At 43.3% G+C, this 23,981-nt stretch overlaps 1 protein-coding gene across 1 annotated transcript in view; it reads right to left on the reverse strand.

The window, feature by feature from the left end:
- Window positions 1–18,336: 18,336 nt before the first annotated feature.
- Window positions 18,337–23,981, reverse strand: part of LOC103768525 (protein spinster homolog 3-like) — a 31,888-nt gene continuing 26,243 nt past the window's right edge. The window contains exons 10-11 of the mRNA XM_008935667.1: window positions 21,491–21,589; window positions 18,337–18,504 (exon numbers count right to left, since the gene is read on the reverse strand). Of these exons, the coding sequence (XP_008933915.1) occupies window positions 18,337–18,504; window positions 21,491–21,589 (267 nt within the window). The remainder of the gene's footprint in view (window positions 18,505–21,490; window positions 21,590–23,981) is intronic.

Below are 23,981 nucleotides of genomic sequence, written 5' to 3' on the forward strand. Positions count from 1 at the left end.
TCCTGACCTGAAAGGCCTCTCAGTGCTAACAAAGCAGCCTCAACCCCAGGTAGGCACTGAACTGCTAGCTAAGGGTACCAGAGAGAAAATCCTCATCCAAACTCACACTATTTCTCTTCCTGATCATAGACTTGACCCTAGATCCACTTCAGGCAAGAGCTGAGACTAACTTTCACCCTTAACTTAATCCTAGAAAGTTAACATACACACAAAAAAAATTAAAATAAGAAAAGTTTTGATTAAACCCAAAAGAAAATCCACATGAATGATGTGCTGAACTGTGCTCTAGACTATCAGACCTTGCTTCCCAGAGCAGAGCTTTTGAATGTTATTGAAGATTCCCAAAATCTAATTTTGAGTTGTTTTGGGTTTTAATTACTCTGATATTGTCCAGGAAATAACACCTAAAGCTGATGCCAGACAATGGAATTGTGTGTCAGACTGCTTCAGAAGCAGCCTCATAGAAAAGTGCCCAGCATTTACTGTCAGTAAGCAGTAATAGATGTTACATGAGAGCTCAGGCTAGAAATCAGTTCTCCTTCATGTCATCTCATTTCCCCATTGAACAAACCATTTATTTAATGAAGCATTGCAATTGGTTCAGTCCCTCAGCAGCACAACTGACTTGCTGTGTAAAGAGAAGCTGCTGCAGAGAGAACAAGTCAATTAAAGGAGGAGGAAGCTGCTCTGCAATCTTCCAGAGCACTTGTATGACCACAACAAAGTTAAATGAAGAGATTCATCCAATTGTCATTTGCACTGTTTGCCAGCTAGAACTTATCCATGACATAGACCAGTCCTTTCACTTTTAAATCAACATCTAGGATGCAAACTTCATTTTTCTCTTTTGAGAGATCAGCTGAACACAAGAGGAAAACTGCAAAAGTATCTGTTCAGGTTTCAGTTTGCTGCTGTGACTTGGCAGCATCCTGAGGCACCAGCTCGGGTCAGATATCCTTCAGTGCCAGGTACTGGGTGCACTCTGTACACCAGTGCTCCTTCTCACCTTCCCAAAACAGCTTCCACTTCACCAACAGACAGGCCATCAGTCATCTTCCTGCCTGCTGGGGATCACTGCAAGAAATTCCAGCTCACTTCACCAGCCAGAGGTTTGACAGCAGCAGTGAATTTTTAGCAAGTCATAGCAAAAATTGAGTAAACAACACACTCTGGAGAGCACTTGGACTGGGGCCTTGACTCTTCACACATACAGCAGTGAGAGCACCCAGACTCATCTGAGACTGCTCAGCACTGTCCTCAGGCAGCTTGTTCCAAACTGGGGAGCTCATGGAACTCAGCTCAATCAGAAGATGCTTCGCATGGCATGAACTTAACAAGATAGGTACCAGCAGCCTTCACCCCACCCCAAATTAACATGCCACTGCAGCTTCAGTCAGGTAAGGCTGCCTAGCTCATGTCAAGAGCCATCAGCTTAACAGAGTGCACACTTGGTTTGCCCTGTTTTTGAAACCAGTGCAACTGTGACCAGCAGGGAGTTCTCAGATCTCCAATATTTAATTCACGACACTATAAGAGTCAAAATTAAGCTGGATCCAGGGCAAAGCAATTAAAAAAGTGTGACCAGGGAATGGCCCTACCTGCACCTGCCTCAGGTGCCTTTATCTGCTACAGAAACATGTCAGTGATGTGGGTCTCCAGTGCTCCCAGCAGACCTCAGCAACTCGTGATTAGAGACCTCAAAGTGATGCCTGCTGAAGGAAATCTCTGTTCACCCTGACAGCCTTCACTGCAGGGATTACTGCTAGAAACACAAATGAGATGAGCATCCGTGCAGTGACAAAGTTTGTAGCAGAGTCTGATGGTTTTACACCACCTGCCTGCTAGGGCAACAGCTCTGCTGCCTCTGCTCACTGCCTGCTGACAGCAGTGGGTTTCAGTCTCGTGGGTTGGTTTTATTTTTTTAGTCTACATATTGTTAATATTCAGTTTTCAGCATTCACCTGACAAATATTAGGAGAAGCTTGGGTTTGTTGCAACCAGCTAGCTTGTATGGAGGTCAAGAGCAGGTTTAGACTGGATCTTAAGAAGAATTTCTTCAGTCTGAGGGTGGTGAGACTCTGGACTAGGTTGCCCAGAGAGGCTGTGGATGCCCCTCCCTGGAGGTGTTCAAGGCCAGGCTGGATGAGGCCTTGAGCAACCTGGTCTGGTTGAGAGGTGTCCCTGCCCATGGCAGGAGGTTGGATGAGATGATCTCTAGGGTCCCTTCCAACCAAAGTCAGTCTCTGGTTCAAGACACAGTAGAGAACAGCTCAATCTCTGGTGATCTATTATTGCTCATTACTAGAGAAAGAAGAGCCTAACAGTGATAGCTCACATGGGGAGCCACACACAGAACTAGAGTGGTGTCAGGCCACTGATTTCTCCTCTGTCCCTTTGACCTGCCCTGGCAGCTGCTCTCAGCAGAAGGCAGGACACAGAGCAGCCCCCTCACTGTGCTCCATGGCAGGTTAGCACACACAGGCTGCTCACACAGCTCCCCCAGCCTGCCTGCCCAGGAACACAGAGCACCAAGGGCTCATGGAGCTGGGAACTGCCCCAGTTTGTTACTGGGTTCATCACCTGACCTTCAAGGGCTTGGCTGTCACTTATAAGCAAAAGCATTTTGATGTGTGTGTGTGCTTTGTACAGAAAATTATTCTCAGAACAAGGCCCTCGTAAATCACATGAGAATAAAAGGTTATCTCCACGAGAAGAGGTTCCCAAACCACTCCAACCAGCCCTCCAATTATTAGAAAAGTGCTTTTTGGAGGAAATGGAGTTAACCAGAGGCTGCACCACACGCAGTGCACAATGCTTCCTGCCACACAACATATTCTCATGTAGATAATGCCCCAGCACAAGTTAAACAGGTTGTTACAGAAAATGAGCCTGTCAGCCAGACAAGGATTTCAGGCAATAGCCTAATTCTTGAACACAGGCTATTGACAGCAATCTACACACGACAGGAAAGCTCCCCAACAGATGGGAATCTGGTTTGGTAGCTGCAGTCCCAGGAAGCTTGCCACCAAAAACTCTGACAGTTCTATAGCAGAACTAAACACACAAACTGCAAATATAATTAAAAGGACTAGAGGGATTGGTTAACAAGGGAGAACTGGAAAGGTTTGAAAGGTATATGTGGAAATATTTAGGCTAACACACAGGAGTTGTGTGACAACATTAAAATATGAGAATGATAAGCATCAGGAGAAGAAAAAATTTATGGTGAAACCCACATGGCTGTTTACTAGAGCTACAGATACAGTTAACTAAGATAATTAAAAGCTATAAGCAGACATAACATTTAAGGAAAAAAGATTATAGGAAACAATCTGGCATCAACAAAGAACAAGTGCTCCAATAGAGCTGTGACTGAGTCACACTGAGAGCACAGGTATGACACAGACACACTCTCACTTGCTTTCCAGTTGGAGGGGGACAGAAACCAGCAACACTGCTGAGGATATGGAGGTCACCCATGAACCAGAGCACTCCTCCCACACAAACACCAGTAAGGTCACCTCCCTAACACATGACAGAAGGTTGTACATCTTATCTTCTTTTTTTTTGTATTAAAAATGAAGCAATCACAGGCCAACAACTCATTCAAAGTTTAGTTAAACAAAACTTACCAACATCACTGCTAGGATTCCCTTCCACAGCCAGCAGTGAGATACATTTCCTGCAGGACACTTTGCTTTTCTTCCCTCCCAGGCCTGTCCTTCATTCCATAACACTTCTTACACCTTCTATCTCACACAGCTGGCTGAGCACTTGAAGCTGTTTGACTTCCTATTTCTCTGCAGATACAGAGATCCATCTTAACACTTCAGGGTTTTTTTTGGTATACCTAAAACCAGCCTTGAGCACCCCAACACATACCTGCTGCTGGAGACTCCAGTTAGTGACATCCCAAACCAGAAACGCTTCCTAAATAAAGCAGCATTGAAGTATTTGTCATTCTCATTAAAATATTCACTACTAAGGGAGAAATATGAAGAGAAAAGAACCAAAAAGCCTAGCTAAAAAAACCAACAGGTTCTCATCAGCCTTAGAAGACTACCCATACAAGGGACAGGACTGAAATGAGCTTGCAGAGGTCTGATTTAAAATGAGAGGGAACACATGGTTCTTATTAAAGGGGTAACCAGAGTATTAAAGTCACCTGTAAGATAAAGAGCATTTATAAAGTAGAAAACAAGGACACCTGAGCACCACGTGCCTTGCTGAAACACTGGCAAAGTTAATAGTTCACAAGATTGGGTGTTTGATAAAGTTTTAAAAGAAGGACTAATGCAAGTATAACATCAAGGGATTGATGCACTAAATATGGGCTGTGTACATAGCTCAGGGTGTGGCTCACAAACATGTGAACTTGTAGTTTATGTGTTAGAAGCTACATGCCTGTTTCAGGAGTCTCCCTGCAAAGAGGCCAGTGCTGAACACCCGTTCCTGCTACTCCCCTCCTAAACCAAAGGGAGGAGGGTTCTGAGAGGGTTAGGGTGTGGGTAGGACTTTAACATCCCTCCTCTGGTTTCTGCTGTACAAATATACTGTAGCATTATGACTTTTCCCAGACCTTTTTGGAGGTGAAATGCAATTAAATGCCATATTTAACCACACCCTCTCCCAGCACCCTGAAGGGCTGTTTGAAGGAGAAGTGCTGCAATAAATGTCCTGCTGGTCTCAGTGACAGAGAGAATTTAGAGCAGTGACTCCAGCAGTGTTAGGCCTGGAGTTAAACCAGGACTTTATCACACAGGTGAGTAATTCCCACCCTGGAGACAGGCAGACAGACAGGCAGACTCACTGAGTGATGTTAAAACACCACCAGAGCTTGCTGGGAGCATGCAGCTCTTTCACTCCCTTACAGCCAGGTCAGTGTCTTCTCCTGAGAAGCAGGTGGACATAGTTTTCCTGTGCCTCTTATCAGTGCACATCTTCTCTCCACAGAGCAGATCAAGACACTTATTCTTCAAACCAGTGTGTTCAGGGAACCTCTGCCAGGTTTGGCAAGTCTCCCTGCAGGCACCACTCTAGCCTGGACAGACTGAGACAGGCTCCAGCCACCTATGGAAATGAATCTTCATTCTGATTTCATCTTTCCACTTAAGCAATTCCCTTCCTACCTCAGGTCACTCTATTTATTTTTAAAAGTAATCAAGACGTGTCCTTTATTGTGTGTTTTATCCTCTAATACAGAAAATGGGCTTGTTGCCACCGAAGCTCTACAAAAATACTTCTAAAGCTGATTTTCACTAGATTAGATTTTTTAGAAGCAGGAGCTGTGCCTGGCCAATAGACACTTTTCTGTGTTCCCTACGTCCCTTCTGCTGTGACAGAAAGACAGATGGCCCTTCTGAGCACCATGTAAAATGCAAGTAAGAGTATACTTCTCTCCAGCTCCAACTGTTTGGAGGCAATGGTCAAGACTCAGTTCCCTCCACCTCTCCTCCTCCTCAGGAAGCAACCAGATTTTCCAAACTATTCTGCACAGTTCAGCATATTTTGGAACACTCACTGTGTCTTTAGGTAGCTCATAGGGACTGCACAGTGGGTTTTCCAGTAGTTAAATCTGTTTTCTCCTCATGTGTCAGACCCATCTGAAGTGAGATCTTGCACCTTGTCTGACCAGAGCATGACAAAATAAACCAGTTCAATCGTACATCATTTGCACTACAAAATATCAGCATTTTTTTTAGCAGATATTAACAAAATATCTTGATTTCACTGAAATTTTGGCAGCATCTTCAATCAGGGGACACACAGGAGCAATTTTATCAGATCAGAGCATTGAAGAACTTCTATCTTCCCTCCATCAGGGATCAGCCTGGGTTACTTAAGGAAAACATGCAAGAAACACTGTAGAGGGTTTAAAACTACTGTCTACTCTTAGAACAAAACAGTTCCCTAAGGAACTTTAAATTAACTATGTTCATCTCATTCTTCTTTTTTTTTTCTCATTGGCCACTCAAAACCTTTGGAAATGTTTCTTTGTAGTTAACTCTCAGTGCTGCTGGTACATAGGGAGGTATCCAGTGGTCTTCTCTTTAGTTCTGTTTTGGTGGTAGATGTTTTGCCTCAAAAAGTCTTATGACAGTTTTGGACGATAGAGTTCCACAAGCCAGTTGTGTAAGGACAAAATAAACAGCTTTGATTTTAACTTCATAGCCTTCCATGATTTCATCCTCTCATGGTTCCTTGCTCTTTGCTACGAAGGAGGGTGGCTGGAGCCTGTAAAACCTGTCATCTTTGTTGAGATCAAGCAGCAAAGTTTTAGAGATCTTTTTCTATCAGGCACTGGCAAATGCAGCCCTTTCACTCCTCTTATTTGTCTCCTCTTCAGAGCAAGTGGTCACAACCACTCAGGAACCTCTTCTGAATAATTTTGGTGTTGAGTGATGCACAGAGCTTTGGCACTGGCTGTGTCTTGTGGGGGTACAGATGTATGTGACTGCCACAGCTACTCCACTGGCTCTAGTCCAACCATCTTAGTCCTGTCTTTTGTGTGTAGATATCTCTGTGTTAAACATCAGACTGCAATGTTGTATGTATCCATAAAATCACAACGCCATCAATAACAGACACTCACCAAACAACACCCTGATTTTATAAACAGACCTAAATTGTCTCCAAACTTACTACACCAGCTTAAAAAGAAGTGCCACACACATCATACTTTTTAAAAGACAAGCACAGCCCGGACTTCTCACAAGGTGTGAAGTAAAACAGTGTTTGGATAGCAATTATAACCTTCTTCACTGTTACATCCAAATACCAGAAGAATACAAATTACTTTGCTAGAAGGAAGAGGCAGTGCAGTATTCCAGGTAGAGCCTAGCAGAAATTTATGTCCTGAAAAGCTTCATTACCCTGCGTCGTTTTACATCACATTAGCTCCAGTCACTCTGGTTTAGCATATGTTCACTTTCTTCTACTCTTACAGTCCTTCTTCATCTGTCAAATCCTTCCTGAATGCTTTTCCTATGCAGCATCATTAGCTTCCATCACCACCTGTTGCACACTACACCAAGAAAAGAGCCTGATTCAGGAAACACTTCATCTGGCACTAAAGACAGTCTCCAAGAGGAAGGCTGAAACCAGGATTCATCCTGGCTAACAGAAAAGGCACTTTTCTAAAATGTAAATTTACACACCATGCTAGACACAATTCCCTTTCACATCCTTCATGATACAGTATCTGGTCAACAAAAACTGGTGAAAACTCCACCTCTCTGATTACAGAGGACACTACACTAAAAAGACATAGAGGCCATCAAGTCTTTGTCCTGGAATTCCCACATGAATGCCAGTAGCTTTCTACCTAACAAGAGTGCATCTTTTAATCAGATACTGGGCAGCCCCTTTTCTCCTTTTTGTGGATCCCAACTACCTGCCTCTAATCCTATCATCTCTCCTTTGATTTTCCCACCTTCATCTTTTTGTTACAGTCCTGGCTTTGTGTGCCTTCTCCTACTTCTAACTTATGGCATCAAGCATGTTTAAATTCCTGACAGCTAAAACTGCAGTGAGTCCCCTGAGAAAATTCACCTGGTTTTCTGCTGGTTTAGGCTGTAAGAACTGAGCATTTGAAAGCTCTGCTTCAGTCTCTGTGACGATCTGATCTTGAAGACCCTCCTTGAAGGTCTGGTCCTTTTGAAGATGGCACTCCTTGGTGGCCCTTTCCTGACCCACGTCCCCTGCTCTGGTGGCTGTTATTTCAAAGCCTTTCAGAGCAGCTTTCTCCCTAGCTCCACTCCGAGCAAAGGCAGCAAGTAAATATGGTGAGGTGGTCTCACAAAGCAATCTGTGTGGAAGACTCACTCCCCCTACGAGGCCAAGAGGCTTCAGGTTCCCCAGGTAGATATTTTGTACATTCAGAATTGTTAGAAAAAATTGTTAGTTTGGTTTCTTTGTTGGTTTTTGGTTGGTTGGTTGGTTGGTTCGTTTTGGGTTTTTTAAGATTGAAAGAAGCAACTGAAGAAATCTGGAGGAAAGTCAGCACATAAATGCTATGAAATAACCATGGCTTAGGTACTTAACTCATGGCATGACTTTTTTCTAGTTCTAAGAGGAATAGCAAGATAATTGAAATCTCACCTACTCTGGCAACGTTATCAGTGAATACCACCGGGAACATTTTTAATTAGCATTTTAATTATCAGCATCTACTCTGGAGTCCTCTTAAACTCCTTCTAAACAGATCTGTGCAAAGAGCACCTTACAATGACAGGAAAATGCAAGGCTGGATCCCCCTTTCTCTGTGTTCCCATCCCTCCCAATGCACCAGGCCATTTGCTGCAGTGAATGGGCAGCAATGCTCAGTTACTCTGCTAATCTATGCTAGGAATAGTGCTGTAAATCCAAGGGCAAAACTGCCAGAGACAACCCTAAAGGACACTGTAAACCCATATGTGGTAGCTGCAACAATGGGAGCTCTGGACACACGTGGGAGGGAAGGACTCAGCACCAGCAGGGAACGTATCAGCCTAAGAGTTAAGACAGTCAAGTTGAAATCAAAGCTGTACCTTGACTAATACACTTCCCTGGGCTTTATTGCCATAAAAAGCCCTCACAGATGACACTGACCCATGTTAGTGAAATACTACTCGGGGTTTTTTTGGCTGGTTAAAAGTGAACCAAGTGTTATATTCTTCCCTCCTTCCCATTTCATTCTTTTTCAAACAGACACGAGCTCATAAAACAGGAGAGAACCACAATACTGGTGCAAAGTCCTCGTGTCAGTCTTCAGAAGCTGAGAGAGCTGCTGGCACTAGCCCAGGAAAAGCAACAAAGAACAGTACAAGTTTGGATAGCAGCTAGACTTGCAAACCTGAGAGCCAGGCAAAGTAAACCAAACAGGGAGCAGAATGATGATTGGCAGAGATATGATGCCTCTACTGCTGGAAATGAAAGTGCTATGAATAATTATCCACCTCTGACCCAGGAAAACATTGACTTTATTTGTAGCACAAAACTGACTGCAGATGGTACTGGGGAGGAGAATCAAGCTATTCACTGTGCTTGCCCCTCACCAGAAAAATTCATTTCCTCTCTGCTGTTGAGCACTGAAATACACCCGACTGGATCTGCTGAGACAATTCCACACTGGAGACTTGGAATGAAGAATTAAAGAGCCCATGGGGGGATGCTAAAGGCAATCTTATTAAAACAGTGGGCTCGAGGGGGAAATGCACATAGATCTCTATTTTAATAAAGAGTTAAAATAAATTCCTTAAAGGAATAGATGCATTTGGACACCTTCTTCACGTCTTTCTTCACTTTCTGTGAAGTCCTAATGTGGCTGTTGCTGGATGGGATGCTGGATGTCAGTGCCCAAGCAAGGGCATTTCTCATTCCCACTTCTGCTCACTCCTTCCTACGCTGCCAGCTGCCTCCTGCCCTCCCTCTCCACACTCCTGCCAGCCCTCCCTCCATCTGACTCACGGCCCTGCCGAGTGCCAGCGCTTGTCCAGCCTTGTCTGCTGCTGGGTCTCACCTTCAGGGGGGTGACAGCTTCATTTGGGGCTCTCAGCACTCCCTGGCTGCTGTAACACATTTCCTACAGCAGCAACTCTAAGGCTAAAGAGAGAGAAAAGGCAAAGATATAGTCTAACAGTAGGATGAGATACCTGTCTCCTGTGTGCTCTTGTCAAACACCTTTACCTTTCCTCAGTGGACATCAGAAGAGTGGAAAGAAGCCTGAATAAACAACAAATTCATCATAGAATCAAAAAATTATAGAATGGTTTGGCTGGGAAGGGACCTTTAAAGACCCTCTAGTTCAACCCCTCTGCAGGGAGCAGGAACATCTGCAGCTAGAGCAGGTTGCTCAGAGTCCCATCCAACCTGGCCTTGAACATTTCCAGGGGCGGGCATCGACCACCTCTCTGAGCAACCTGTTCCAGTGCCTCACCACCTTCACAGTAAAGAATTTCTTCCTAATAACTAATTTAAAATCTACCCTCTTTCAGTTTAAACCATTTCCTATCCCTTGTCCTGTTCCTCATTATTCCTTGCCACAGCTTTTGGCTAGAGGAGGATAGAATGGAGAAAAGCCTGATTGTGAGGAAAATACAAAATGCCCAGACTGTCTCTCTGGTGACCTCCATTGCCTTCAGCACGTCCAACATCTCTGACATACACAAGTACTTGTTGGAAATCAGATATTACAGCCCCTCTGTTGAATGCTGCCTCAGAACAAATGAGTTTTAACACTGGCTTTCCAGGTCCATTAGAAATAAAGCCTAAAGGCTACAAAGAGGAGGAGGCATTTGGGTCCTTCTCTTGCATCCATGTGGCATCACTGGAGGGCAGACATTTCTCACAGCAGGAAGAAAAATAGGCAGCTCAACTTGGTTTTAAATTGAGTTTGCAGTGCTCAAGAAACTAAATGTACTTCCTTGTAGCTAAAGAACTCTGCTCTGGAATTGTTGGGATCCCAAAAAAGCCAATTGCTTGTGGCCACACCTCTTCTCTAGTCAGTTAGAAGCTCCCTCCTAGATCTCTTTTTTTCACTTCAGCTGTTCTTTCCTGGCTTATGTTTATGCTTTGTTTTGGTTAAACCTCAGGAAATGTTCATCTTTCCCCTTTCCTCCCATACCTTGCCCTTAAAAAAAGACAAAAGTGCCTTAATAAAGTTGGCAAGTCCAGGCAGCCCCAATAAGCACAGAAATTTTCTTCTCTTCCAGACACAGATAAACAACTTCCTTCAGTGCCACTGATGTCCCTGCTCAAGCCCTGTTGTTCCTGTCAGTCTCACCCTTTCCAGCAGCACTTTGAGCAGCAAAGAGCATCAGTCCTCACACTAAATCAGGAGACACAGACCCCTTAGACAACATGCCAGTGTTTAACAATACAAACTAAATTTACAGGAGAAAGCAGCTGGCATAGAATAACTGCATCTGCTTCACTCCTGACGTTCTCCCACTTGCTCGTGCTCAGGGGAGGTGACGATGGATCACATTTAATCACATCTGGTAGAGGAGGATCAGACCACACAGTGTGACCAGGTTAATGGGCTGGAGATGTGCATATCTGATGCCCAGTTAAAACAATTCTAAAAATAGAACTGCCATTTCCTTTAGGAGCTGTGCCTCCTCACTCTACAGGTGAGGCAAGCAGCTCTGTCTCCCATGCCTTCCAGGCAAACAAAGCACCAGAGAGAAGCAATTCCCTTGCTCAGAGCTTACTGTGCAGCTCCCACTGAGTTATCCTGGGTTACCCCCCTCAGCTGGAAGGATGCTGCTGAGAGAGACTTGCTGGCTCACAGGCTCAGGTCATGAACATGATTTTCTCAGATCAGATATTGCTTAAATCTAGCTGCCATCAACCCTCCTCCAGGTGAACCATCTCTAAGTGGCATTCCTTACACAAAGACCAGACTAATATGTTTTCTCTGAAAAGAACTGGATTGCTTAACCAGCATTCTTCACCAGCCAGCTCTCCTCTGCACCTCTGCTCATACCCACACACCTCTCTCACACCACACCACACCACACCACACCACACCACACCACACCACACTGCTCTCTTCCTGCAATGCTCTTAAGAATCAGAGGTGGGCTGTCTGCTCCTTCATACTGTGATCTGCATTTTATTCCAGTACTGCATGAATCTACAGAGCTGGGTTGAAGAAACCTCTTTTCACCTGGTTTTACTGGGGAAATGTTCTCAGCAAGAACTCCAGTGTCCCTTTTCACTTCACCTCCTCTTTCACTGCAGCTCTGACATACCAGTTCCAGTGACACCTCCTCTGCAGTGGGCTGTCAATGCACACAACAAACCAGTTCATTCACTGCAAATATAAACTACAAAGGCAAAAAGCTATGAAGAGACTAACAGTTGTAATACCTACCAGAGAGAAGATTAAGAGGCACCCTCAGACTCGCATTTCTTTAAGTGATGTTTTCACTCAGCAGGATAAATTCCTGGAAAAAAAGATGCTAACAACCAAGATTTCAAAAATTAGGTGCCTAAGATTAGGTTCCTAAACCCATCATTAAGTCTTTAAGTAAATGGCCTGATTTTCTTGAGTATTGAACACACAGCTGCTCAGACAGCCTTCACTGGGAGCAGAGGGATGCAAGGCTCTTTGGAAAAGAGGAATGAAGAAAGAAAGAAGTCAGGCCACTTACTAAGGTGCATTTGGGTGGAATTACATGAAGTTAGTACTTTCAAAAATGGTTACCTTCATTCTTTTTATATCTGTTTCAAGCCTACTGCCCGACACATCCAATACTGAAAACAAAATTACACCTGCACACATGGATGCATGAATTTACCTTTCACATCCATTCAAAGAATTTTTTGTAATTATAAATACAAAAAAAAAAACCTGAAGGAAAAAACCACCAGAGTATATGAAGAGATGAAGTCAGATCTTAGTACCCCAGTAGGAGCCAAGTCCTGCACAGGTCTGACCTGTTCTTTGGGCAGATTCCTGCCTTTATGGAGACAATGCACATTTCTTGAGCCCTGCTCTCATTCCATTAGCAAGGCTGGACCTACTGGGAGTCAGTCACATTCCAAATCTCTCTAGATTTAACAGTACATTTACAATGGACCTTTTTACAGTGGGATTTGACAGCACTTACATTAATCTCTCAAAACTGCAGGCATTTTATTACTGCAGGGTATGTAGTCAATTTACATGCTAATAACAAAACAGTTACAGAAACATTAAATTACACAAAGTGAGCTGAACACAACGGGTCAGCTACACAGCATTAGGATCAAGAGTCTCTTTGTATCACCCTTTATTTCTCTTCTAAACAAAAAGCTTTCTAAGAACCTTTCCAAGGCTTTATTAGATTACGACAAAGATAATTATGGAACTGAGATGAACCCAGTGGCTCTCTTGTAGTGGAACACAGCCAGTTCCAGCACAGCTTGGCAGGGACCCACAGACATCATTCCTTCATCATTATTTCTGTGCCTATCTGAAGGGAGGAGGTGACTTCTCTCCAGGTCCAGGCACCCTCACAGGCAGCAGTAACCAGCAGTATTGCAGCCAGGGTAGGAGAACCCACTACTCAAAGGGGGCTTGAGGAGTCAACAACGTTTGCAAAACAGCAGAAGGATCTCTGGAAAAAAAACCCCAACCTTTTACCATAAAGGTTTGGGGATAATAGAGAATTTTTAGGTGTCTTAGTTATTTCAGAATTTATTTCAACAGACACTGCACCTGTATTTTAAAGTGAGGAGGGAAAGGTTTAAAAGTAGAGATGATGGATCTGCTGCTAAGGAAAAAATCCTGTCAGCTACAGCATAAATTTGGCTGGTCTGGCCTTGCTGCACTCATATTATGCTATTGTCAAGAGGACAGTGCCTACTTCTTTTGGCTTACTTTCCAAACAGGAATAAGTGAATTATTCTACAGATTATAAACAAAGAGGACATATATACTTAATGATAAAGGCACTAAGTGAATCTGCAGGCTCTTGATGAGGGAGGGAGTACAAGTACAGAGTACAAAATCAGGGGAGATGAGCAAGACAGAGTTCAGCTAATTATTCTGCAACCCAATAGCAGGGGGGAAACTGCCAGTTTTTCATTGATGGAGAACAGCTACAGTCTGCAGGCACTTGACGAGGGAGGGAGTACAAGGACAAAGGACAGAGTACAAAATCAGGGGAGATGAGCAAGACAGAGTTCAGCTAATTATTCTGCAACCCAATAGCAGGGGGGAAACTGCCAGTTTTTCATTGATGGAGAACAGCTACAGGCCACCTAGGAAGGTGCTAAAGTCTTCTTTAGTGGAAGGTAGGAATGAGATAGTAAAAAAAAGCCATCAGGGTTGGTATTGTCTCAACTGATCCAGTCTCAGCACAGGGCCCTCAGAATGACAGCAGCAACCCTGAGCCTTTTTTATTGAAGCTAAGTGACACCTTTGACACCCATGGCTATGTCAGGAGCATTCTAGAGGTTCACAGCTGTTCTGTGAAATATTTTGCAAAAGGCAATTGAGCTGCACAAATGATTAGGTTGAAGAGGAATAAACCACAAGATCTTCTTAGGAGAGAGCAGCCTAGACAGACTGTATAAATCTGCAGCCTGGAAAGCTGTGGTCTGCCATCTGCACACCTTCAGCCACAGGTCCTGCAAAACCCCTTTCAGGAGCAGTGCACAGGGCTGCTTGTTTGGGAAGGAGAGGAGGAGAGAGAGAAAAAGTTATATGAAATGCCTGTGGCAGTTAAAATTCTGCTGATAGCAATCTCCCAGAGCATCCCTGGTGGAAGGAATCGCTCTGGAGCAGTTATACACCACAGGACTGGGCCCTGCCCACCTGATGCCTTTACAGATACTGAGCAGAAACCAGAAATAACCATGACTCTGAAGGTGATCTTTGTGCCAAGAAGAGTTCTAAAACCTGTTTAAAAAAATAGCCACATAAACAGCACTAAAGGTCAGTACCAATTACCTGTCCCTGCTTTGGGGAATGAAAGAAGGGAGGAAAAGATCAAAATCATTACCTGAATGGACTTATAAAATCACACTTTTTGGAGATGTTCCAAAGCACCTCTTACCCACTATTTTGGCTGGAAAGAGCAAAGAAGAAATGTTAAAGGTAGGAGAAGAATATACAAAGTTACAGAAAATACAAGTTTCGTCAGCTTGTTCAATTGTCATTTATTTGGGGCAAGGGACACAGATTCCAAGCAGCCTGAATGCTGCAGAACAAACTGTTAACATAGAACCAGCAGCTCCTGCAGCAGCTCCTTCCAACCCAGACAGAGCAGTAAATTTAACAACTTCTTTAAGCTCTCCACTTCTTTCTTATTTCTACACAGTTGTAACCATATAAAACTATAGGTGTTTCAACTGATGCCTGAAGAGAACTTTTGTTCCTTTGTGACTTTCTCTAATGCAGGTTTTTGGGTGGCATGCAAAAATTGTGATGTCTTAAATAGCTACAGTGCACGACATCCCCCTCCAGCCCTAAGAAACTGTTGTGTTAACCCCCCAGTGCAGAACTTGGTGCCACCTGCTTAGAATCAAACTCAAGACGTGCAGGAAATTTTAATAAAATCTACTCCCTGTACCCATCCTAGTGAGGAATTTTTACACAGGGCCAAAGAGATGATGGAAAGAGTTCTCCTGCTTTGGAGGCAGAGCCTCCAGGGCTCTTTCACACAGGCACTGCACCTTTGCATGACCTCTAAGCCAGCAGTTCTCAGCAAGACAGGGGACAGTGCAGCTCCAAGGAGGCCCAGGCACAGCTCAGAGCACCCAGTCTCTTGGCTTGGACGTTAGACTTGCTAAAATGCAGGAAAAAAAAATAGCAAAAATGAAAGTCCTTTCCCTTTGCATTACAAAGAAAAGTGAGAAGCATTTGAAAAGATGGAATTGAACTTGTCAGCATGTTCCAGCTAATTTCTAGGCACTGACTTTCACAGAGGAGATAAGAGTAGGAGTAGGACTGAGTTCATCACGGATTTCATGTACCATCTACAGAACAGCATTTGGCATCTCTTGCTCATATGTCAGATGCGTGCCTCCACAGTGCTCTCCACACAGCTCCTGACTTTCTTCTTAAGAAGAATTTAATGCTGGCCTAGTAGAAGTGATAAACTGATCATCTGTTTACAGGGCAACTCACAAACATACCAAGAGAGAAGTACTACCAAGCTGGTTAAATTCTACCACTACTGAATAATGGGAAAAATGATTCTCAAGATCTTGGCCTATCTGCCTGAGGTCCAAGGAATCAGGTGATGTTCAGAGCATCTGGTTTGCAGCTGTCAATTATTTTAGCAATTGCAAACTTTGGAGTTTGGCAACAGAGGTGGAATCTTGTGATTCTATTACTGATCCTCAGAGCTCTGTAAATCCAAGCTCAACACCTTACATAGTATCAGGCTATCTTATAAAATGAATTCTTTACCCAACCCAAATCATTACTTCTTGCCAATATTCCCACACAACTCCAGAATTAGGCTGTACATTATATACATGGCTATATATTGTGTGCATGAGACTTGAAGCACAGTTCAGACCTTTATGGCAGCTTCTGAGAAATTCTGATAAAACACTAAGGAAGGATCTGGCACAGTTATCACCAGCAAATATCATAGAATGAACCAAAATCAAAATAATTTGATGGCCTCAAGTACTGATGTGCACTTGTCCCATCACTCTTCCATCAGGTTCTGGGCATAAAGTGATGTCCCAGTAAATGGTCTCTAGTGAGGGTACTGCTGCAGAATACATTGCACTGGTGATTTTCACCTCACCTCAGAAATGAACTTCTCAACAAAGCAGCTGTTGGCAGAGCCCTGTGGATGTCATCAGACAGCACACATGGCATAGTAATGGTGTACCAGATCAATCTCAGGCTCCTGCAAGTCTAACCTCAAGTGTGTGGTGAGTTCAAAAGGCCTCCACGAATGTTTTTGGACCTCCCAAATTCATTCTACAATGAGGCATTGGTGCAAAGTGAATTTTCTCCCTCTAGCTGGAAGACAGATGCTACAAATGTCACCAGGTCTGCTGAATACAAGCAAGAGGTTTCAATCCAAACCTTATTACCATGTAGCTTAAAAAACAGCTTGAAAAAATGTTAAGGCAAGCACTTAGGACCTTGATATGTCCATATCCAATAGCAAAAATCCCTTGTTGGACATAGTTCTCCAGCATCCCATGAATTTCCAAGGAGTCAGTGGTAGAGTGGCTCTGGCTAGTTTTCACAACCAGAAAAGGTTGCTCAGTCTTTCAGAACACCAACTTTTGTTTTAAAGACAATTATTACACTTGTACTGACTGCCACATAAAAGATTTTTGGTTATTTTCCACAATGGCATAAGCTCTGGCCAAATTTCACTACCTGGTTTTAAGTCAGGCTTCAGAACAGATTTTTTTTTAAATGAGTGAGAGAGAGGGAGAAACAAAAGCCTGCAGTTACTGAATGATGCTATTTATAATGATATTAGATATTTGCAGTCAGTACAGGAATATTGCACTTCAGTATCCTTATGATTTACTGGAGGAATTGGGCAAGAGTCGTAATACCTCACAATTCACATGCTACTATTGTCCTCAGGCTTTGGTTTTAAGGTGCTGCTGGGAACTAAACCACATCAAACAATCAGAGTTGACTGCACTGGTCATGTCCTGTTTGGCACCTGGCACCACGTCATGACAACAGATACCACATCCAAAGTCTTCTGCACCTTAGAGGTAAAAGTTCAAAGGGAGAGTTAAGTGGTTTTACAGGTGCTGTTCTTCACCCACGAGAGGAGATACTTGCCCAAGGCCTGAGGATATGCCAAAGAGCCTCAGGGGATGAGAAAGAGGCCATTAATACATTACATATAAAACGATCACAACCCTCCACTCCTGAATGTGACACTGACTTGGACAGTTTCTGCTTCTCTTGGTCATTTCAGACAACAGAACACATTTTTCTGTACTATCTACAGTTTCCAGATTCTACAGGCAAATCTTATCCTGCTGAGAATTCATAGGTCTCCCTTCCTAATCTCCATGAGACACTCTGCTTAAATGTCTTGTTGAGGTTGGCAGCCGTGCCTGTGACAGCTCTATACAGTACCTTCTGGAGTCCCCCAGCTCCACAGAGTGCTCCTGCCTCTTTTGCAGATGGGGGAGGGTTGCCATATGCCAGTGCAGTAGCAATTTTTGACTCACAGTCAAAAGCATCCAAAAACAGTCAGTACGCAGGGTTTTCTGCCATATGGAGGGATTGTTATTTGGCCTTTTCTTTAGCTGTATCTCATTAAGCAAAAAGGAAAGAAAAAGGAGAGGACATTCTTTTCTTCTTTGCAAATCTTGCCCCAGTGTTCATCTTCAAAGACAGCATTCATTTCTGGTACCTGGAAAACCAAGTCAGAGCAGAAGGAAGTTGTAAGAAACCAGGTGCCTGAGGATAGTATTCTGTCCAACCCAACAAGTTCTCTTCAGGTCTTTCACACTTTGAATATGACTTCTGTCAGAGAAGAGGGAGAATTCTTACAGAGAACTGAGGCTGGTTCTATTTGGCTCAAAAGGTGCAGAGTAGAAGAGGAACCACTCCTTTCATGAAGTCTGTATAAGGTGCCTTACAGTAAAACTCTTTTATTACCTCCATGTCCTGCATCCTTTGAAGGTGTCACTCATAGCACTCTGTGTTCTCCAGTCTGCTTTGCTCAGTTTGGGAGGTTTGTTTAATCTGAGACTTTGCAGGGATTTTGCCTTTTTTTTTTTTTTTATAGAAAATAAAATGGTATTAACATAATGCAGACCTCTGTGCTGTAACTTTACAGAGCTGGTATCATGGCTAGTGTACAAACAGCAAAGCAATCAGATACAGGATTAAAAGTTATAAAGATGATAGGAACCTCAAAGCCTCTCTGCTTCTTTACGATCTTCCTCAATGTAGAAGGATGTCAGGAGGAAAAAACCTCCTCCAAAGACACCAACAAAGGCACACACGATGAAGCTGTACTGCATGCTCCAGAAGCTCCACAGGAAGGAGTGGGCGTTCTTGTCCTGGATGGCACTGGAGATCTAGGGAGTGAAGGAGGCTGTCATTCATCTGGGATAACATCATCATCCTCTCTGGTTTAAACAGGCTGCTTACAGTGTGGTCCTTGAGAAGAATGAAACCAGGCAGGCAGGGACAAAGAGCCTGCTTGTCAAACCCAGTACCCAAAACACTTGCACTTCACTGCTGTCCAGCTTCAGCTGGCCAAGGAATCTCATGTTCTTTTATACCTTCAGAGCCTCAAGTCACAGGAGTAGGAAACACTACAACCAATATTTATATTTGGTGAACATTAAGTCATGTTACCATTTTCTAACCCACCTCCAGAGAGTTCAAGACAAACATTTGGCAATGACCTTTATCAGTTATTGATGTTATCTGAGAACTTTATACCTCCCTAATCAGCATCAAATGGGTTGAAACTGAGGGTTAGCATCACACAGGCACCAGCAGCAACACTCATTAGAAAGGGGAGAGCTGGGAATTAATCTGAGACAAGAGTGCAGTCTGCTTTTGAGCCAAAAGGCATTTGAGGAGTCATGGAGTGACATTATGAGGAACTGGGAAGAAGAAGACACCAGGCAGCTGCTTTTTTGCACTGGTTGAAGGATAAGGTTGTAAAAGCTAGAAGTGATACACATTAATTTTATTTTTGTAGACAGAAAGAAAAGCTTATTTCAAGAAACTCAAAAGATTCAACACTTAACCCAGGAACTTTAAATCTCTTTTTAGCATAAATAAAAAGAGGAATGCTGAATGCAGTAATTTTTCTTCCCACCTTTGTTCATGATGGTTAGAATACATGATGTGCCTTGAAATGCAAAAATATGAGACTCTTCAACTTTTGCTGGGTTTACTATGTTTATTTATGACAATTTAGGCAGGTAAGAGCAAGATCAGCTCTAAATGGGCACCTAGGGACTACAGCATGCATAATGGCCCAAATACAATCCTAATGCATTTCATTTGAAAATGCTTTGGAAGAAAATACCTGGAGCACAGGGGGAAGAAAAACAGACTCTGAAAAAGACTCTTCCCTGATGCTCCAGCCAGTTTTTAAGTTAAAGGGTTAGCTGAAGCAGGTTAGTAAACAATAGCAAGACATGAACGCAGAAGATTTGGTGTTTAATCAACAGTGGGCATGGGCAGTGTTGGTAAATTGCTTCCCAGGAACATTCCAGAAGACAGTGTTGTGCTCATTGCATTGGTCTGCACTTGGCCATTAAAACAGTTTTATTCCTGGATTTATTGTTTTTGTTCTTTGCAAAATTGCAAGGTAATCTGAGGTTAATCTCATCTGGATAAGCTTTTTTTGTCTTCACACTTTTTAATTAGCTGCTATTTAAGGCAACTGTGTGCCAGGTACTGCATAAGAAGTATTCTGCACAGAGTTACTAGCAGGGTGCAGCAGCACATCCAGCAGGAAGCCTCAATTCTGTGCCTCAAAGATGGCAGAGGAAAGTGGGTGAGAGAGATAAACATTGCAAACTTTTAGGCAGGGGGCATAAATCAATAGACTAGTCAAAGGGAGAATGCACAGGACATATTTCAGCCTTTAAGGCACCCCCCATTTTTGCCATTTCTCATGACAGAGGGTGTTATGTTCCCCTCACTCACAGCCAAACCAGCACGAGGCCACAGTTTCCCAAGAAGACACCACGTGGTCTCATGGTTCTCCAGAAAAAGAGCCAGCAGGAGGAATGGCCTGGTGAGAGAGGGCTGTCCCCTCTGCCAGACAGATGACACAGCTGAGACCCCAGTTTTCACCCAGCTGAGGACAAGGGGGATCTCCTGCCTGGCTGGACCCAGCCTGCAGCCACAGCTCCCTTGGGCATTTCTGTTTGGCCCTCTCTTGTTCCCCTTACTCACAGCCAAATCAGCACGAGGCCACAGTTTCCCAACAAGACACCAATGAGCCACGTGGTCTCATGGTTCTCCAGAAGAGGAGCCAGCAGGAGGAATGGCCTGGTGAAAGAGGGCTGTCCCCTCTGCCAGACAGATGACAGAGCTGAGACCCCAGTTTTCACCCAGCTGAGGACAAGGGGGATCTCCTGCCTGGCTGGACCCAGCCTGCAGCCACAGCTCCCTTGGGCATTTCTGTTTGGCCCTCTCTAACCCTGACACTGTGAATGTCACAAAGAAAGAACAGTTATTCCTGAAGTGAGCTTCTTAAAACAAACTTCTGTATAAATAAAACCTTAATACAACAACAGCTCTCTCTCTCTCATGTGCAGTAAAGCAGAAAATTCAAGGTGGGTGATTGGGCAGCTATTGTGGGCAGAATTACTGTGTCTTAAATTGGAAGTAATGAAGGAAGGGAGCAGCACTGACAGATATCATTCACTGGAACTAAAACAAATGAACTGCAGCGAGAAAAACCTACTGAGCTGCTTTGTCCAGGAGCACCTGAGATCACGTAAATGTAGGAAGGGCAAAGAAATTTGGTCTCAAGCAATCTGAGAATCCAAGGTCAAGGTAATTTGAGACCAGAGCTTTGAATACCAAGTAGTATCAAAAGGCAACCACTGCAGAACCTCTTTTTCTGATTTTCAAGACACCATTAACTAATTGCAAAATTTCAAACTTCAAAATTTGAACTAAGAGTCTTCGGTTTTATCGTATTTAATTTCCATGAAACTTCTCATAAACTTAGCAGAAAGTGCTGAAATCCAAGTATAACACCCATGACACTATCTCTGCAAAAACATATGCCTTCAGAAAGTTGAGTTTGCAAATTTAAAATCGAAACAGATTTCCACACACTGTAGGGAACTACTCACCCCTGTGGGTGTAGGATTGTATTCTACATACCTGCAGTGCCACAGGCCCAGAAGTTGCATGCAAGTAAAAATGTTTAGAAAACTGTGTCTGTGTTCCAGTATCAAGGCCACCAATTTGAGTAACTTCTAGTTTTGGACCAGGAAATGCCAGAAATTCTGTGAGTGTCTGTCTTTCAGGCTCTAAAAGTTTCATCCTAAGGCAAGGTCAATAAGCAGAGAATTCACTTACAATCCCAATGAGATATGGGCTGCCTGCATCCCCCAGCAGGTGGCTCACCAAAATCTGCAGGGCTATAGCTGTAGACTGACGCCTTGGTGTCACAACATACTGCAACAAAACAGAACCCACCAGAGGATGAGTGTTAGCAGAGTGAATCTCATGAACAGGCAACTACTTCTGTAACATTTGAGGGAGATGTATGTATTCATTTTTATAGAGTTCATATTCGAACACTGGTCACAAGTTTGGAGACAGAGAAGTTATTCTGAGCAGGAAAGTACACTGGATGTTTTGCTGAGGAAAAAAACACTCAAGAAAGCAACATACAAGGGGGAATGACAACAAAGTAGGAAAACAAGACCTCCTTGTCTCCATTTGCAGCCTCACAGAAGCTTGTACAGATTCACTTGGCCAAGCAGCTAACAGCAACCTCCAGCCACTAACCCTCACAGTCATGCTCATTTACTGATGAGGAGATCCACCAGCCTCTGAGAAAAAACTTACTACACCTTGAGCAACCTGGTCTGGTTGAGAGGTGTCCCTGCCCATGGCAGGAGGTTGGGTCCCCTCCAACCACAGCTAGTCTAGGATTCTAGGACACTGTGTCAGCAGGCATGGTCTAGTCTGCTTGGATAGAACTGGGGTCCCTGGAACCTGAAGTAGCTGATGTGTCTATAAAGGATGTCAGCTGAGACCTTGCAGACACATGAAGACAGAAGGAGGGGACCCAACCTGTCAGACCAGAAGGTGCTTTGATGGCAGAAGTTTATGGTTTGTAACGGGACAGCACCTGGGATAGAGCTACTCCAGTAACAGTGCCTCAGGGTGATTATGCTGCTGAGTGCACACAGTTCAAGTAACAAGTTGGAGCAGGAGACGTGGTGCACGTCCAGCACACAGCAAAGCATCACATACATTAGAACTATTTTTTAAAATGAAATACAGTCATTTGGGGGTAATAAGGCTTTATGTGCATGCTACTGAAGATCAACTGTGCCTGAAGAAGTACAGTATGATTCTATATAATTTGTCTCTCTCTTTCAATAACACATTTACACAAAAAGCATTTACAGTTGGAATGAGACAGAAACAATTTACAACCTTCATACCTTTGTTTTCCAACCACTTGCTCATAGCAGAGAGAAAATGTTTAATATTCTTCCAGCTCTCTGTTCCCCCACTTAATTTATTTTCTTTTTAAACGATCTGAACATCACTTAGGTTGCCTCAAATACTAATTAATGGGAGAAATGGTGTTTTACCAGGACTCAAATTCAACGTATATAACCTATACAGTGGCTTTATGGCCACCTTGAAGGAAACACTAATATGCATGGCAAGTTTGATTTAGAAGAAAAAGAAGATCCTGCTTTCACTAACATAGTTTTATTATTGTCTCATGTTTAAAGAGGCCTCAGAATAATAGATATAAAATTGCTTACTTACCATTAAGATGTAAAGTTGTAGCTATATTACAGTATCAACGTTAATGCCACATCTTTAGGGCAAGTAAAACAGCATTAATGGACATTAAAAAGGCAGGTAAGGAAACAACATTGTCCAAGACATCAACATTAATTACTCTTGTGAGAATAAGTCTAAAGAAAACTTCAGTGCCATGTGCAATCAGGACCTATACAAACCAGTGACTTACAGCATCTTAACTATATTGGAACTACAGATGCACAGCACAGATGCAGAATTGGGAAGGACAAGAAGCCATGTTAATAGAGGGGTTTGCATCCAGGGGGGATTGGGTGAGGATTCAGTAGCATTGTGTTCTCTTCCCTCTTGCAGCCCCCATCTGCAGGAGCTAGCACAATGTACATTCTTGGGATGAGGACTGGAGCACAAATAGAATCAAAACACTTAAAAAACATTATTTTGATAAAAACCCATTCATTGAATAATGCATGATTTACATTCTGTAGTTCAAGTATCGTGCCAAGCCTTATCCATTGTATGGTTTTCAAACCTATTTCTACCATTTTCTTTCATGGCTGACAAGGTGTACGTGCTGCAGAGCCTTTCCCCAAAACACAGGTCTTTTGGGGGTGACAATTTGGATAATTTTGCTCATTAAGGTCACGTTTTTTCACAAGACTTGCACAAACTCAAGTCTTCTTGAGGTATCTAACTCTTTATTAAACTTAGTTGAAATCCATGGTTTCCAAACTTAAAGAGAAAGCAGACACAGCCTGTAGTGAGCCTTGTTTCCTTAGGAAGTGAGGCTATGCATCCCACTGAGATTTAACAGAACACTTGATTTAAAATGAGAAAGAAAATAGAGATTTCCCCCAACACAATTATCAAAAATTATAGCCAGCTTGGCTGTCTGTCCTCTTTCCTCTGCCTAGGAAACCCTTCTTGTAGCCAGGGGGTTTGATGCAGTAACGTGCCTTACACCCTGCTGGAATGCCACAAACACAGCATTGAGCAGTGACAGCCTTCTTTCTACAGCCAAATTTCCCCTGTTCAGAAAGGGAATTTCTCAAGAGCT

This window comes from Merops nubicus, unplaced genomic scaffold, assembly GCF_000691845.1.
Source record: "Merops nubicus isolate BGI_N331 unplaced genomic scaffold, ASM69184v1 scaffold7392, whole genome shotgun sequence".
Lineage (NCBI taxonomy): Eukaryota > Metazoa > Chordata > Aves > Coraciiformes > Meropidae > Merops > Merops nubicus.